The sequence below is a fragment of the Pelmatolapia mariae genome, linkage group LG15 (assembly GCF_036321145.2).
Source record: "Pelmatolapia mariae isolate MD_Pm_ZW linkage group LG15, Pm_UMD_F_2, whole genome shotgun sequence".
Lineage (NCBI taxonomy): Eukaryota > Metazoa > Chordata > Actinopteri > Cichliformes > Cichlidae > Pelmatolapia > Pelmatolapia mariae.
The window spans coordinates 24,036,976-24,051,508 of NC_086240.1; the positions used below are offsets into that span (position 1 = coordinate 24,036,976).

A 14,533-nucleotide genomic window follows, 5' to 3' on the forward strand; every position below is an offset into this window, starting at 1 on the left:
TCCTGAACAGCAGCAGCTGAACACTTTGAGTTTGTCATCAGAGATGGAGATGAAGTTATTTTGCCTGGTAACCATATGAAAGATCTTTGTAACTCTGACAATATCACCTGGATTTTTAATAGTTCAAGACAACAAGAAGTGGAACTGGTCAATTTTGGACGTACAGCTCACAATTATTCCAAATCGGACCGATTGGGTTTTACACAGGAATGTTTTCTGGCTATAAAGAATGTGACCATTGAAGATACTGGTCAGTACATCTGCAAACAGTTTGACAAGTTAGGAGAACAAACAGGTGCAGATCACAGAGTTGACCTGTCTGTTGTCACAAGTGAGTGTGCTCCTAGCACAACATAATAAAGCATCACAACAGTTATGTATTATCTTTGTTTCACAGTGTCTGTATCTTTTTCTTCTTCACCAGTGACTGAACAGAAGAACATTGATATTGTGACTGTGAAGTGCTCTGTACTGACATATGGAAGGTGTAGACATACAGTGATGTGGATGAAAAATGGTCAAATCTGGGCTGCGAATAATACATCTGCAAAGATAACTCAGTCGACCTGCTCAGCCACTGCAACCTTTCTGACTTATCATGAAGTTTATAAATCAAATTGTGAGTTTTTAAGTTGCAGCGTGACAGAAATCAGTGGCAAAGAGCACCTGTTTAGTTTTTATCCTCTGTCGCCAAGTAAGAGTAAGAAAACAGGCAAGAATAACCATTTAAAATCATCTAAATGACATTTTTGAAGAACTGTACTGTTTTTCTATTTTGATATTTACTTTTTCCTAAACTGATTTTTGTTCGTATATTCATGTGATTCCTTTATATGCAATGTTTTATGTTGCTTGTATCTATGTAAGTGGAAGTAGCTTCAAACTGATATTAATAAGTAGCTCTTAATATCCTTGCAATACAGGATTAGCCAATATTCATTATTAAGGAAGAAGATGCAGATCAATAAAACAGTAACTTGATGATGTAGCCCGAGTTGTGACCTGCGCTGCCTCTTTTTCCCCCCTCTTATGTTAATTTGTTTTAAACAGAACATAAATCAGCAACCAGATTTCTCTTGTTTGTGTTATATTGTTTGCATGAACTGAAGAAGCATCTTGGATGAGAATTGAAACATCTTTAAGAAATTTTACATCCAGTCGCTTTATTTCCAAGCTCCTTAGACTCTTGTTTACATTCTTTACCAGACTGGTGGATGTTTGTCATTGTGCCTGTGGGTTTAGCACTCCTAATAGCTGTTGTGGTCATCATCATATACAAAAGAGGTAAGTGTCAGAATATTACCAAGCAGGTTGGATTAACTTGAATTTTGTTTGTGGAAGCAAAAGCTGAGTCCTTGTCTTGTCTTGTCAGGGAAACCAGCAAAAATGGATACAAACACTGTGAGTTTTTAAAATTGACTTATTAAATATTTATTACATTCTTTCTTTGTGGACCAAGTGCATGCTAACTTGACCTTTAATGCACTTATTTTTTTAAAGTGACTTGGACAAGGTTGTCTACAAAATGAATAAATTGTAATGACAAATATACCTTTATAATCTCATTTTGTTGGGTAATAATCACTAAAAGCAGAGTAATGGATGCCCAAAGATCACAAAATTTAGACTTGTCAGATGGTATTGATGTGTGAGAATGCCATTTTGTTTTTTAAAGGTGTGTAATAATGAAAACGATGGAGCAGTAAACTGTGAAAATGTCTGCTCTTCTGATGGAGTTTGACTGACCGTGCTGCTTCTGTCAGACCCACTGACCAAAAACATCAATGTCAACATCAACTCTTGTTTTATAGTTGGACAACCATGTTAAGGTTCATTTTATCTCTTAGTTAGAACACCTCTGTGCAAATTATTTTTTGTTCAGTTGTTAAAACCTATGTGTTCTTGTTATGGACAATTTTAGTTGACTCCAATGTTGAGGAGGTCTGAAAGGGATGATAGTGCTTTTTTTGGAGCACCTGACCATCTCCTCTTCAGCAGTTTCTTTTTTGCCTCTGTAGAGCTTTCATTGACACCGTGATTTCTGCATTCATGGACAAAGATAAACTTCAGAATGGGACTGGTAACACTGGCTATAACTCATGCTAGTTTGTCTTTATATCAACTATATCAGTAATAAATGTATCTGTTTTATGCTTTACATCTGTTCCTTTGCATCTCGTATTTGTTGATGAGCTTATTGGGCTTTGAATATTAGTGTACTCACATAATGTAATGTGCAAATAAAGAAATAAACAGTGTTGAATAGTCTCATCAGGATGCTTTCGGAAAGAAAACTTTCAGGGATCACTAAACAGGCAACACTCAAATGCAGGACTCGATCATAGAAGTTCAGGGCATTTATTTACATTAAATTAGAGTTCAAATAGAAGATCAACACTAGAGAAGTTCTTGGTTTATACAAGTTAGTGTTTTCCACAAGTCCACACAGATTTTCTTCTAAGAACACAAACCAGCCCACTGCTCTCCAGCAAGAGTTTCTCCAGCAGAGAAAAGAGCAGAGCAATCCACCAAAGATGGAACAACTCCCATTTTAATAAAAATAGAAGTGGAACATAAAATGAGGAAGTGACTAAGGAAGTGAAATGTTGGATTTTTCTAAGTAGAAGCACTATTTTAGTCTTACTGACCGTAAGACTGATCGTAGCCTGAGGACTAATTTCTGGGGGGGATGCATCTGCCTATGGCCCAGTGGCTGACAGCATGGACAACAACTTGCTCCTGAACACCGTAAAGACCAAGGAACTTGTTGTGGACTTCAGGAAGAAGGCAGATGACATCCTGCCAGTCACCATCAACAGGGTCTGTATGGAGAGGGCCTCAGACTTCTGCTTCTTGGGAGGCAACAGCAGGAAGGACCTGACCTGCCAAACACACACTACTGAGGTTGTGAAGAAAGAAAGAAAGAAAGAAAGAAAGAAAGAAAGAAAGAAAGAAAGAAAGAAAGAAAGAAAGAAAGAAAATAAACTACTTTCCGAGGGTTCTCAGAAAGAATAACATCCCTGAGAAACTGTTGGTGTCCTCTTATCGCTGCAAAGTATCCTGTGCTACTTTCTCTGTGCATGGTTTTGCACAGTAGCACAGAAGAGCGAGCGCAATAGGGTTATAAAGGTCACCTAGCACAGCGGTCCGGTCCGTGAGTCCGGGGCCGGTTCATGAGTCATTTGGTACCTGGCCACGAGAGTTGAGACTCAGGTGTGAAGTTTATGGTTTTCAGGGTTTTTATCAGTTTTATCATAATTTTTTTAATCACTTTTATCGTTAACTGTGTTTTCCTGGGTCTTTTCCCCGAATTTTTTTTTGCTACTGGTACTGGTTTTATTTTGTTGTGTTTATCCTCGACACCTTAAAGGCCAGTCCGTGAAAATATTGTCGGACATAAACCGGTCCGTGGCACAAAAAAGGTTGGGGACCGCTGGCCTAGCAGATAGTCAGCTGTCCTCTCCCCTCACTTGAAAAACCGCACAGCTCCCACTGTCTCAAGAACATTAATCGAATCCTTCAAGACTCAGCTCACCCTGGTCATGTACTGTTTGAATATCTACCTGAAACTAACAAACTAAGCAACAGATTTTATCCCCAAGCAAGCCATCACCATGCTGAACACTACTAAATTAGGCAATCAGATCCAATACAGCTTTCATGTACAATGTTACATTGTTACAACACAATCTCAGGTTTACACATTTGATGCTACGGTCTTTACATCAGCACCAGCAAACAAGGTAAATCATTGAGAGCACAGTCTTGATCACTGTCATCAGCATGGATTCTGTTGTTTAATAAACACTGAAGAAATATGCAATATGAGTTTGCACAGGACAGAATGTCACACTGCACAATGTAATGTCATTGCTGGTACAAGTACATAATTCTATATATGGCAGTGGACAGGAAGTGTGCTGTGGCTTCAGTGGAGATAAACCTCTACAGCACATATTTTAATATCCTGTAGATTTACTCTAATTTACCTCCACTAAAGTAAGTAAGACTGCAGTGTCAGTTTGGTTAAAGGAGGATGTATGTTCATTTGTTCTTTCATATCTACACGTTTGTAAAAACGAAGGGAATTCATATGACCTACCAACATTAAAAATAACCACAGCGTGAAAGAGGAGGAGACAGGAAGTAAAGAAGATAGACATTTGTCTTTGACAAGTACAACAGAGTTTGCAAGTTGCAGTTGTGACAAGATGAGAAGGAAAACCAGAACAAAAGGCGATGATTGAACACAAATTATTCAACATTTCTCTGTTTTTGTTGCTTCTTTATTCAGGTAAGGTAACCTTTACAAATACTCTAAAACCTAATTTTTACTTAATATCAACAACAAATTTTAAAAATACATTTTCAGACCTGAAAATAAACGAAGACACTGCATATTAGAGTAAAGACTTTATTTTAGTCCAGTCTCATTATTTATATTTCTTTACTTTTTAAATCAACAGTAATTGCACAAAATGATGCAATTTATGCAAAATATGAGAATTGTTTAGCTAAACCACCCTAAAAAATTTGTGTTAAACCACAAAAAGCATATAAAGTGCTTTGAGGACTCAGATAGAGTAGAAAAACGCTATATAAGAACTAGCCCATTTACCATTTGATATAATATATTTTTTAGCCACTTTGGGGGGGGGGGGGGGGTTGTGCTTCTGTTTAAGGTAAGGGTACATTTAACATGTAAGAGATTTTTTTCCAACTTCTTTTCAGAAATCTTTATGTAGACAGCTGTGCTTTTGTTTGAGCAAACTGAGTTTGGTGCACACATTTTTTTCTGTGCACAAGAATGTAAATTATCTGCATTTGCACAAGTAATGGTAATATTTTTGTTTCTCTTTCATGTTCTCAGGAGCACTTAGCGAAGATCTTTCGCTTGCCTTCACTGTCAGAGATGGAGATAAAGTCACTTTGCCTTGTAAAAATCAGATCAACATTCATCACAACTGTCACACTACCACCTGGATCTTCAGTGATTCAAGAGGCACACCAGCAGTAGAGCTGGTTAATCATGGACAAATCAAAGAAAAAGCCAAATCAGACAGACTGAGTGTTACAGCACAATGTTCACTGGTTATAAAGAAGGTCACAGCTGAGGATGTTGGTCGTTACACCTGCAGACAGTTTAGAGGTAATCCAGGGAGACAGCAAGGTCCAGATGCTGTGGTTCATCTGTCTGTTGTTGTCAGTAAGTATTTACACCACAATATATTTTACTTCAAGTGGTGTCATTGGAACAGCATATTTTCATTATATTTAAGAAATAAATATGTATTCTTGCTTCGTTTTTCTCTTGCAATTCATCTTAACCAGTGACTGAAAAGAAGAACGCTGATAAAGTAACTTTAAGCTGCTCTGTGTCGACATTTGATCGGTGTAGACACAAAGTGAAGTGGATTCATAACAGAAGAGATCTGGATAGAGATTACTCAAATTTAAAAACATCACAGTCTTCCTGCTCTGCTACTGTGACTTTTCTGAACCTTACATATGGTCACATATCAAGTTCTGACTTTAAGTGTAGCTTAAAAACAACAGAAAATAACAAAGAGCAGCTTTTTACCTTCAGCCATCATTCATCAGGTAAGAAACCAGGAGAGGTTCTGAAGAGCTTATTAAATAAATTCACATTATTTTGACTAAGTACCTAAAGTATTATCTTATTTTATTAATCTGAAGATTTAATCAACTGAATATACAGAAAGTTTTCTAATGAAAGGGCCACTGAATTTTGTTTTTTGTTCAGGTGAAGAAACAAATACAGCAACAACAGTTAAATTAGACACAATGACTACAATAAAAGTGCTGGAAATGGGTGGTTCAACAAATTTACCAGGTAATATCAACAATATTCTGTATCATTTTTTTCAGCAAAGTCTTTTTCTTTCTGAATTTTAGGAGAAAATGTTAGTTGTTGTTAGTGAATGAGCAAAGTTTAATCAAAAGTCATTCAGACTGGTGTTAGTAATGACTTCATTTATGGGTTTTAATTAACAATATTACATGTACAAAGCAAACTCTCACAACTTCCTATTGAGTAGCTGCCAGAGTTTTGTTTTTTTGTTCAGATTAAGATGCATGAACAAATCATTCAACTGTTATAGAACATACAGAATGAAAGGTCCTCTCAATTTTATTCTTTTGTTTTTGGTGAAGAAATATATGCAGCAGCAACAATTACATTGGAAATAATGACTGAATCTGGCATTAAAGGAGGTCTGACAACAAAACAGCTGGAAATCATGAATGGTTTGAGAAAATTACCAGGTAATGGCAACAATATCTCTCTCTTTCTACAGACTTCAGTAAATATTAAAAAACGATGTGTTTTTAAAAGGCATGCAGTAATATTTCAGATCATGTACTTAAACATACATTTAAAATATACTTTTCATGTTTTCACTCTCTTCCCAGACTGGTCCTGGTACAGGCTTGCCATTGTGGCCCTGGGTTTAGTAGCACTTATAGCAGCTGTTGTTGTCGTCAGCATCTGGATAAGAGCTGGTGGGATTTATTCACATATAAACAGAAAGGTTGATAAACCTGGATTCTGTTTGTGGAACTTAAAGTTGACTCCTTATTTTCTATTTTCAGGGAAAAAAGCACAGATGGATGAAAACATGGTGAGTTTATTAATCAGAATGAAACAGATAATTTTACATTTTTTCCTTCATTTGTGCCACAAGAACAACAAAACAGCACGACACATTAGGACAAGACAGATAATAAATAGAAAATTAAGCTGGAATGTCTGCAATAAAACAACCTTTCCCAATAACACAAACATGTTGGATTATACAGAAATTTTACAGCTCACAGTTCTCCTCATGAACAGGCAGCACTCATCAGGATAAAAACACTGATTCATGGCAAATCTGATAAAAGCTCACATAAGGATCAATGAATATCCATATCTATGCCATATATATTCATTTCATTTTTCATTCATTTATTTATTCATTTTCAGGCACAACAAAAATACCTATATTTAACATAAAGTGCACAAAACAAAAAACAATATATATATATATATATATATACACATACATATTTGCCTGTTTGTTTCAGGAACGGAATTTAAACTCTGCAGTAACTTCGTCTGCTCCAGGAACCATTCAGGAATCTGTGAGATCAAACAGTTACTCACCACATGTATTTGTTCACTTATATGTTGAATCTGCATTTTATACATTACTGAGCAGTCTTTATGTTGTCTTCACTGTGCAGGCTGATCTTCAAGATGTTGTTCTCTACGCCTCCCTCAGCTACACCGAGACCACCTACAGCTGTCCAGGTCTTCAGGTAATTTGATTGTTAAGGTTGCGGGGTTGCTCCTCCTACTGATCCCTGTCAATAGTTACTGCTTACCCATTGGTTTTAGGGCACATGGCTGGAAGATCTAGCGTGGTTATTGACCTGTCTCCTGGGGTATCCTCTGGTGCAACATGTTCTCACTCTTTAAGCAGAGGAACCCTGGCCAAGCATCCATATATAGTAAGGAGTAAGAACCTTGTGGCAGGGCGTGGTCTGCAGTGCCGCTGCAGGGGAGGTGGACGCACCTGAGCGGCATCACACCTCGCCAGCTTAAAGTGTGGGCTAACTCCTGTCATGGTTGTTGGTGTCAGGCTGTACGCAAAGAAGCTGCAGCTAAGGGTTTGTACAGCAAACAATGAATAAAGATGATGCAAAGCATGTTCATGTAGTGGGGTCTGCTGTGGTTACTTACAAACGTGTTGGGGGGGTCTCTGAGCCCTGTTCTCTGACCCATTCCTAGACGGCTGGCCTCTGGCTCAAAACTTTTCAGTGAAGTGAAAATATTGAACATGGACATTTTTGTGTTTTTCTGAAATAGTTATGTTATGGTGTGCAAGTAGAAATTATTTATGTTTGATTTATTTATGCAAAAGAAAAATAATATGTTTAAAAATGCAATGCTGAAAACCTCTTGCTGTTAAAAAAAAGAAAAACCCTTGGGAAATTTTGACAAAAATTTTAAATTTCATTGAGAGGCTAGTAATTTTGTCCTCATCTGTTTATATGTAAAAACAAAAAATATTAAAATAAAAAGAAATTGGCTCACAAGAGGAGCCGTAGAGAGTAGAATTCTTCTTGGTAAAGTAAATGTGTTTGTAACAAAAAAGTTTGCTAAAGCTCCCAGACAGGGCAGGTTAGGAAACAAAAGGAAAAAAAGAAAAAAGCTGTGTATTGTTTTTCAGGCTCCCGATAAAGACCATGAAGAAGGTGAAGCTGTGACCTACATTATATGTCCAGTCTCTTCTCCTGGACCCGCTCCCAGCAACCTCTATGCTAGCATCAACAAACCAAAAAACTAAAAAACAGAAAAAAAAACACACAGAATCTCTTTTTATTTGGTAACTTCTTTCTTTAATTTCCATTCTTGTGTAATGAAAGAGGGTTTCTGTTTGGCTAAAGTTCCCAGGATTTAACAACAGTGTTAATATAATCTGTATTTTAATTTTTAAATTTACACAGAATGTTGCACTATATTTTTTCATAGATTGTTTATTGCTTTATCAGTGTACGTATATGTGTTTCTATATCTGTAGTATAGGCCTGAAGATTTTATGATATTAAAAAGTGTTTTTCTATTATGTAAAATCCCAAGCAGCCAATAAAGGCTCCAGCACATGAGTTTTATTGTCACGGTACTGGGTCTCTGACCCAGTGTTTTTGTTGATTTTAGTTATGTTCTTTGTTTAATGTATTTCATGTATAGGTTTCCTGTTACTTTGCCTTCCTTGTGTCCCATGTCTAGTTACCCTTGTCTCCATGCTCCTTCTGCCTCCCCAGTGAGTCGTGTCTTTTGTCACTCCTGTCTCTCTGCTCCGTGTTCAGTTTGTTCAGTGTCAAGTCAGCGTCTTTGTGTTATATTTCCTGTTACTTTGACATTCCCTTGTCTCATGTCAGTGTTTTTGGTTTTGCTTTGGTCTTTTCATGTTTGATTACTCCCAGCTGCACCTTGCTCCTGTGTCTCATTCCCTCGTTATCCCTCAGTTTATTTAAGCCCTATGTTTTCCTTGTTCTGTGTTGTGTTGTACGGTGTGTGTTTACCTGTGTGCACCTCTCTGTGTGCTTAGTTTATTTTTCCAGTGTAGTTTTGTATTGTTTCTCCCAGCCAGTAAATAAAGCTGTGGTTTTTTGAGTTTGCTCTTTGCCTCTGTGAGTCTGCATTTGGGTCTTCTCCTACCAGCACACAGCAGGCTCATGACATTTACTGTTGTATTTTGTTTATTTTTAATTTTTTTTTGGTAGTCTGTAAAGCATCATATGTTCTCAGAATTTAAATATATATATATATATATATATATATATATATATGCAAATTCATTGCCTCAAGCAAATAAGCAATGTTTACTTAAGATAACTACATTAGGACAACTTATTCATTTATGAATCACATTTTTGTCATATTTGTATTTTGAAAACAGTAGCAATGTCAGCTACCATTTCACATACTTCACATGGGATTTTGTTAGTTGAAGGACCCTAATAGACTCTAGAATTGTCACCATAAGCACTGCCTGTCTGTTTCGTATGAGCAGAACAGTTCAGGCTCAGCTGTGTTGCATGTGTGTCAAGAAAGAAGCAAGCATCAAGAAAAAGGAAGTGTACCTAATAAAAGAAAGAGGAAAGGAACAAGGTTTATCTAGCAAAAATTAATACATTGGGAAAATAAATTAGCAGGAAAAACTTGTATTGTAAGATTTCATTTTATTTTATTTTTCTGATTCTAAATGTTTCGTATTGACATCCAAACCATTATAAAGGCCAAAATATAAACTCAGTAAATAGGTGAGTAGATTAAATAATAAGTGTAAGTAAAAGCAATAATAATCTGCCATTAAATGTTTTTATTTTCCATAGTTTGTTCCAATAACGGTATAAATTTGTTTTTCCTTTTTTCCACAGTGATTAATTTGCCTTGTTGCCATTTTTATTGACTTCAGCAACATTGTGCAGGGGAATTAGAGCATTCATTTGCTGTTGCTCTATGTGAAGCTAGCCTTAAAGGCAACTGATGACGGGCTTTCTGTCTCCCATTCAGTTATCTACTCATCCCTCTAAAAGTAGAACAATCTTGACTCAGGATAAAGAAAGAAAGAAAAACTCCAGACGTGTGAACGGCACCTGCTCACGACATATCCCCACGTTAACAGCACATCAATCTGACCCCGCCCCTAAAAGATCATTGACTGCACTTCGGCTTCTCAGTTAAGCTTGTATGTAGTGAAAAATCTACCGTCTACAGTCGTGAGTGATTATATTAAACAAGGGTTTAAAAATCATGTGTACTTTATATAAAGAGGATTAAGAAGTGGATGTCAATGTTATGTGACATGAACAAGTTTCCATTAGAGCACTGAAATACCAGCTGTTTCGATATTAAATTGCCTTTAGGAATTAATCTGTAAGTGCTTGAAATGTAAGCTTTATTTAACGTTGTTTTGTTGTTGTTTTTTCCTAAAAGAATTATCCGGTTTTTAACATACGGTTAAAAGGCACTACTGTTCAATGGAAATCTTCATTTTGTGGGCTATTTACTGTGGCATCATTTAATTTGAGTTTTAGTGGGAATTTTTTATATTTAACTTACGTTAAAAATAGTCAAAGTAACTTACTTTTTTTAACGATATTTGAAATGGTCGCTAGCATTAAGTTCCCGCCACTGCCTGTTACCATTATGGGTGTAAAGTATGTGTTGTGTCCTGTAATGTTTATATCATATTGCACCACTAGAGGGTGGTGTCGCAAAATAAGAGTAAAGCGGAGTCGGAAAAGGTTTAGAGTTAGAATATAGTTAGATGGCTAGCTGATAACTGATGTGTGTTACTGCTACCTCTTCGATGTAAGTCTGTGCTGAATTCAGTAAAGAGCACTGTTCTTTTATGAGGACTGGTTTATTACCGGCCGCTACTACATTTTGGCGACGAGTAACCCTGCGTGGTTTTTTTTCTGCTTTGATTTTTTGCTGAGTCATCATGGCTGCAAACATCCATCCGCTGCCGATGTTTTTGCCTTGCCCTGGAGATCCTGCTTTGCCCTTCAACATGTGGATGCGTATGTTCAACAATTATTTGCTTGTGATCAATGCAACAGGGAATGCTTGGCCTGAAGCACGAAAAAGAGCTACTTTACTTCACTGCTTGGGAACAGAGGGACAAAGGATTTTCTACTCACTGCCAAATACAGGTGATACTTTTGCCTCTGCTGTTACTGCCCTAGAACAATACTTTTCACCCAAGGTAAATGTTGTTGTGGAAAGACAAGCTTCGCATGAGACTGTTATCCAGTATGTGGCCAGCTTGCGTGACCTTGCTTCAAAATGTGAGTTTGATGACAGGACAGAAGAAATGATCCGTGATCAGCTAGTTGAACATGTATCTAGCCCCAGCCTAAGAGAAAGACTCTTGCTTGAACCTGATTTGACACTAGATAAAGCTGTTACACTGGCAACACAAATGGAATCTGCAGTTCAACAAGCTAAATCCATAGCTGCAGACAGCAGTACTTCAGTCCAAGCTGTGCAGTCTCACTCGCACTCCATGCAGAGGAAACACAAATACAATGCTCACCCTGCAAAGCCATCTCATGCAACAAAACCATCTAAGAACTGTTTTAGATGTGGTTCAAACAGTCATTTAGCCAACTTTTGTCAGTGTCCTGCTGCCAAAGCTACTTGTAAACTGTGTCATAAAATTGGACATTTTGCTCGTGTCTGCTGCTCATCCAAGACAAGAGATGTACGGGAAGTCCATTTACCAAAACTCACAGTCCTTTACTTAACAGATCCTTCTCATGCATCAAAAGGATTGCAATGCAGCATAAATGTGAGCACACCTACCTCATCAGCTAAGGACATTGAACTGATTGTGGACACAGGTTCTGCAGTTTCTATCCTGCCTAACCACATCTACGAAGAGCACTTCAGTGATACGCCACTAAAACCACCTGACCTTCAACTAGTTACATACACAAAGAAAACAATCCCTGTGTTAGGCTGCCTGCAAGTCACAGCGAGCAGAGGAAATGCATCCGCCTCAGCTGTGTTCTTTGTTGTAAGGAAAGGAACTCTGATGGAAGCGCTGAATGTCAGCATTGCAGGCAATACTGTTCTACCTCCATGTACTGATCCTACTGCTTCTGTGATGTCTACAAACCCATCACCTACTTCTTGCATCCCTGCTGCCCCAGATATTGGCTGTGTGCGTGCCTTTGTGCATAAAGTGAAAGTTGACCCAACAGTCAAACCTGTCCGTCAGAAGCTGCGACGTCTCCCGTTTGCTGTGAGGGCTTCAGTTTCAGCAGAACTGAATCGTTTACTCAAAGCTGGTGTCATTGAACGGATTGATGCATCACCATGGGTATCCCCAATTGTTGTGACAGGATGGAAAACTGGTGGAATAAGGCTGTGTGCAGACCTCCGTGAACCAAACAAAGCTGTGATCACTGATTGCTACCCCTTACCACATGTAGATGAATTGTTTGCCAGCTTACAGGGTGCGGAGATGTTATCTACAATTGGTCTTGCAAATGCATACTACCAGCTGCCCCTGCATGAAGATAGCAGAGATTTGACAGCATTCATTACACATGATGGACTCTTCAGATTCTGCAGAGTACCTTATGGACTGGCCTCTGCCCCCTCAGCTTTTCAGAAAATGATGGCTGAAATCCTTAAAGACCTCCCAGGTGTCCAAAACTACCTGGATGACCTTATTGTCTACAGTAAAAGTGCAGCTGAGCATGACCAAAATCTTAGCACTGTCCTGCAGAAGCTCAAAGATGCTGGACTTGTGCTTAACGAAAACAAATGCCATTTTAGGAAGACATCGCTACGCTTCCTAGGTCATGTTGTCACTGCTGATGGCATTCTTCCTGATGAGGAGCATATTGATGCTGTTTTGAGAGCCCCTCCCCCATCTGATGCTGTTGCTCTGAGATCCTTCCTGGGCTTGGTGTCATGGTACTCCAAGTTCTTGCCAAACTTTGCAACTGTTGTAGCCCCTATGCGTGCCTGTGCTAACGACAAGAACACCTTCACATGGACTTCAGATGCACAAGCGAGCTTTGACGAAGTAAAAAAACTCCTGGTGAATAGTCCTGCACTGGCACTGTTTGACCCTGCCTTGCGTGTTGTGATCTCTACTGATGCAAGTGACTATGGGCTTGGTGCTGTATTTGCTCAAGTGCAACCTGATGGCACAGAAAAACCTGTGGCGTTTGCTTCCCGCACACTGTCTGCAACAGAACAAAAGTACTCAACTGTTGAAAAAGAAGCTTATGCTTGTGTGTGGGCTGCAGAGAAATGGAGAACATATTTGTGAGGCCGACGTTTTACTCTGCGGACAGACCACCAAGCTCTGACAACACTGCTGAGCACCAAAGGGATTAATAGAGCTGGCATGCGCATCCCCCGCTGGCCTGCCCGCCTCCTGTGTTTTGACTATGATGTTATTTACCGCCCAGGTTCTCAGAACTATACAGCTGACTGTCTCTCTCGCCTGCCCCTGCCTGTTTCTTCCCATCCCACATCGGATGCAGATCATGAAATGGTTGCCCAAGTTTCTGCTGCCATGTCCTCACTTCCAGTTGCGGACTTTGACTCTGCCTGTTCAACTTGCCCTGAACTTGTTGCTTTGCGTTCACAAATACAAAGTGGCTGGCCTGCCTCAATCAAAGCACTTGATGTCACGCTTGCACCTTACTACAAAATCCGTAATGAACTCTCAACTCTAAGTGATTATTTTCTCAGGGGCTCAAGGCTCATTGCACCACTTTCAGTGAGACCTAAACTGATTGCACTGGCACATGAAAGTCACCAAGGGACTGTGCGTACAAAACAAAGATTAAGAGATCTCTACTGGTGGCCAAAAATGGACTCACAAGTTCAGTCTGCCATAACCTCATGCCTCCTTTGCCAGTCCAATGACAAAACTGCACATACTAATCCTGCTCCTCTCCAACCCATCCCACTGCCTGATGGACCGTGGAAAAAACTTGGTCTTGACATTGTTGGGCCTTTTGATACTGCAATACCTGCTTGTAGATATGTCATAACATTGACTGACTACTACTCCAAATGGCCTGAGCTTGCCTTTTCACCTTCTGCTACTACTGATGATGTCATTCAGTTCCTCTCATCTGTCTTTAGTCATCATGGCAACCCAGAGAACATCGTAACTGACAATGGTACACAGTTCACCTCTGTAATGTTCACCTCATTCCTCCAGAATAGAGGCATCTCCCACAGCAGAACATCTGTCTACTACCCAGCTGCAAACGGAGCAATCGAACGGTTTCATCGTGCCCTCCGCACCTGTATCCAGACAGCAATCCAGCAGTCAAAACCATGGAAGGAGACTGTGCTGGATTGGCTTCAAGTTTACCGTGCAACACCACATGCAACTACTTCCCTCTCTCCCTATGAACTCCTGTATGGCAGGAAGATGCATACTAAACTGGATGTACTCCCTTTGCCTCCTGCTGTGTCTCC

The 14,533-nt window shown here is 39.0% G+C and overlaps 1 protein-coding gene and 1 long non-coding RNA gene across 2 annotated transcripts; both read left to right on the forward strand.

Moving 5' to 3' along the window:
- Positions 1-1,209: 1,209 nt before the first annotated feature.
- Positions 1,210-2,197, forward strand: LOC134642683 (uncharacterized). Its single transcript, XR_010096323.1, has 3 exons — positions 1,210-1,284; positions 1,373-1,401; positions 1,676-2,197. It is a non-coding gene; the product is annotated as an uncharacterized LOC134642683 (long non-coding RNA).
- A 2,024-nt stretch (positions 2,198-4,221) lies between these two features.
- On the forward strand, positions 4,222-8,455 carry LOC134643456 (uncharacterized). Its single transcript, XM_063495822.1, has 10 exons — positions 4,222-4,294; positions 4,871-5,206; positions 5,332-5,601; positions 5,765-5,854; positions 6,175-6,285; positions 6,433-6,522; positions 6,613-6,641; positions 7,087-7,143; positions 7,246-7,320; positions 8,235-8,455. Exons 1-10 carry the CDS (start codon positions 4,240-4,242, stop codon positions 8,349-8,351), a joined length of 1,230 nt encoding a protein of 409 aa, XP_063351892.1. The 5' UTR covers positions 4,222-4,239; the 3' UTR covers positions 8,352-8,455.
- Positions 8,456-14,533: the final 6,078 nt, after the last annotated feature.